The sequence below is a fragment of the Echinops telfairi genome, unplaced genomic scaffold (assembly GCF_000313985.2).
Source record: "Echinops telfairi isolate 266 unplaced genomic scaffold, ASM31398v2 ScPeMD7_7463;HRSCAF=8501, whole genome shotgun sequence".
Lineage (NCBI taxonomy): Eukaryota > Metazoa > Chordata > Mammalia > Afrosoricida > Tenrecidae > Echinops > Echinops telfairi.
The window spans coordinates 3082080-3085105 of NW_022111363.1; the positions used below are offsets into that span (position 1 = coordinate 3082080).

Sequence of the window (3026 nt, forward strand, 5' to 3'; positions counted from 1 at the left end):
GAAGTCCTGCATGCAGCTGTAGTGAGTTGTAGAAGTCCTGCGTGAAGGCATGTGCATTGGAAACCCTTGTTTTGAGCTCATGGCTTAAGACTAAGAAGAGATACCCGGAGTTCTTTTTGAGGGTGCCGGAGCTATCCAAGGGCCTCCCTGGGGGAGTGCATTGCGGCCTGTCTGCTGGCATTGCACTCTCAGGAAGGGTGCATGTCTGCTGGTAAGTTGGAGCGCTGTTGTTGAGTGCCGTTGGGCCGGTTCTGACTCCTAGCCATCCCGGACCCAGCAGAATGAAAGGACCCTCGGTTCGGCCTGGGCCAGCTCCCGGTAGTTCCTTTTGGATCCAATGTGGCAGCCACTGTGTCAGTCTGTCTTGCTGAGGGCCTTCCTCTTTTCCCTGCCTCCACCAAGCATGTTGTCCTTTCCAGGGACACCAGTCTCTCCTGCTGACATCCCCAAAGTACGTGAGCTGCAGTCTCACCATCTTCACTTCTGAAGGCGCCTTCTAGTTGTACTTCTTCCAAGACAGATCTGTTTGGTCCTTTTGCCAGTCCATGGTCCAGCTATAGTTTTGGAAGAAGGGATGGAGAGATGTCCTGACTATATTGCAATTCTGCACCGAAAGAAACAAAGAGGTCTCTTGAACATAGAGAAAACTATTTGTATTAATTCAAAAGTTATTGTATTTTGTCTGCAACGCAGATCTCCTTCTCCACAAATGCCTAATGCCATCAGGAACCCCCACCCAGAGAACTTGTCATCTAGCCCGGGAGATGCCCCACAGAGCTCCGTGATGTGAGGCTTATCTCCGGAGGTAAACCCTCCACTTCTCTTAAGAATGGAAGTGTGAACGTACGTGAGGTAATGGGGGCCATGACTGGGGAGGTTCCTGTTTGGGCTTCTGCAGGCGCCTCGCGTGCGTGCGTGCAGCGGAGTGTGACATGGGCTGCCGCAGAAGGGGAACTCTTCAGCAGGCGCGGGAACTGCAGAGCAGCGGCATTGCTCCGCGTCCTTTTCAGCGCAGGTAAGCACTTGCCTCATATTCCTAAAGCAGTTGCTGGATGCTGCTCACGCACAAGGCGGGTTCTGCAGCAGCTTGTGGGCCATCCTTTAAGAGGTCACCGTCTCAGAAGGCTCAGTCTCAGCAGAGGGACCATCGCGAGGGAGTCCAGCGGTAGCAGTTGTCTGTGGTGCAGAAGCTCAGGTTCACATGTCAGGGGAAAGAAGAGCACTGTGGGGTGGGGGGTGGGGTGGAGGGTGGAGGTGGGGAAAGGCCGGATTTCGCTTTTCAGTTTTCCATGACTCAAGTGTTCTTCAGCTCATAGGAGGCCTCTCCATGGTTTCTCTTCGTCCACTCCTAGAGAAGCATATTTAATCTTTAAAAAAATTTTTTTTTACCCTATTTAATCTTAAGGATCCAGGAACTTAAATCTCTCTAAAGAGTTAGACTTCTCAGGATGATTTTTGCACCCTCTGCCTGCTCCTGACAGCAGGATTTTTCCTGACATCAGGAATGTCTCGTGTATGAGTTTCCATGTGACCTAGATTGAAGGAGGGACAGGAACCATGTCTTTCAAGGCCTTCTTCAAGTAGAGGATTGACAGCTGTCTGTTGAGTTTAAGAAGCCCCTGCACTACCAGGCTGAATGAATGATTTTGCAACGAGTCGATGTGTTGCCTTGTTTTTAACCTAAGAACATCTGAGACTCTGGCCGTTCTCAGCCGCGGAGTGGCCTCTGGGAACAATGACGAGCTGCCTGTTGTCTGCTTGTGACATGATGGGTTGTCTTTATCAGGGGCAAAGACTTCAACAGAGCCAGACCTCTTCTGATGTTTGTCTGCATAACTTTAGGATGAGGGTTTGGATGAAATACCTCCTGTGGCCCCGGGGAAGATGCAGGGGTTGTACTTTTCCTACTGCCACCTTGTAATGTTGGGGTGTCGCTTTCCCATCCTGTTTGTGAGGAGGGTGAGGGTCTCCACGCCTGTAAAGAATGACTGTCTCTGAAACCCACAGGTCTCATTGTTCCCTGGCCTCCAGGGTCGGATCTACTTGGCGGCAGTGAGTTTGGTTTTGGGGTTTCACATCCTATGAGGTAGTCTCGTCATCATGAATCTTCTCTTCTGAGGATCCCCCCACCCCCCCAAAAAAAACCCAGCATACTTATGTCAAAGATAACTGTTCCCCTATACCTCTCACACGATAGGAAAGGGGACACAGAGAGGAAGAAGCCCCTTCCTCCTCAGTAGCAAGAGAAGATCGTTAGATTGTGAAAGAGGTGTAAAATCCCCAACGCATGAGATAACTTACGAGGTGGGATTGTCTGAAGAACCTTAGGCGAGGAGAGAAATCAATAGTGGGAGAAAAGCAGAAAGCACGGTAGATGTGGAGAATTTTAAACGGCTTCTGTCGATATCAAGGTGCTTTCGGTTGTTCTGGGGTGTGGAGGCGAGCCTAGCGGGCACAGTTCTTGGTCTGAAGGAATGTGTGGTCTTGAGGGTGGAGATGGAGAGCCAGACGTTAGTCAAATGAGCACACCAATAGATAGATGGCCATCAGTTACCACGCACACCACCAAGAAAAGCGAACAGTACCATGGAAGCCCATGGCCAGGGAGTCTGAGGGTAGAGCAGTCCAGGATGTCTCAAAGTTGATTTCAAGTGACTGGCCACGGTGGCAGCTATCAGCATGCTGCGTGCATGCCAGACATTTTACTATGTACACGAGACTCCCAGGACCCTGCCCCTGAGCATGAGCAGATTGGAGAAGGAGTGGGCATCAGACCTGTCCACCATCATACCACTAAGTTGACCCGGCTCATGGCAAGCCCGTGTGTGTCAGGGGAGAACTGGGGAAATCCATAGGACTTTCTGTGGCTGATTTTTGGAAGCAGAGGGCCAAGTGTTTCTCCCAGGTCCCTCCAAGTAGATGTCACCTCTGACCTTTTGATGGGTGGTCAAAGACATTCCCCATTTGTTCCACCCGGGACTCAGACAGACCCGCTGCTGCCCTGCAGGGGCTACATTGGGGGGGGG

At 51.2% G+C, this 3026-nt stretch overlaps 1 protein-coding gene across 1 annotated transcript in view; it reads left to right on the top strand.

Annotated features, from left to right (window-relative positions):
* The window catches only part of MPZL3 (myelin protein zero like 3), an 18388-nt gene extending 17888 nt beyond the window's left edge, over positions 1–500 (top strand). The window contains exon 6 of the mRNA XM_013007284.1: positions 420–500. Coding sequence (XP_012862738.1) covers positions 420–500 — 81 coding nt within the window. The remainder of the gene's footprint in view (positions 1–419) is intronic.
* The last annotated feature ends 2526 nt before the right edge of the window (positions 501–3026 follow it).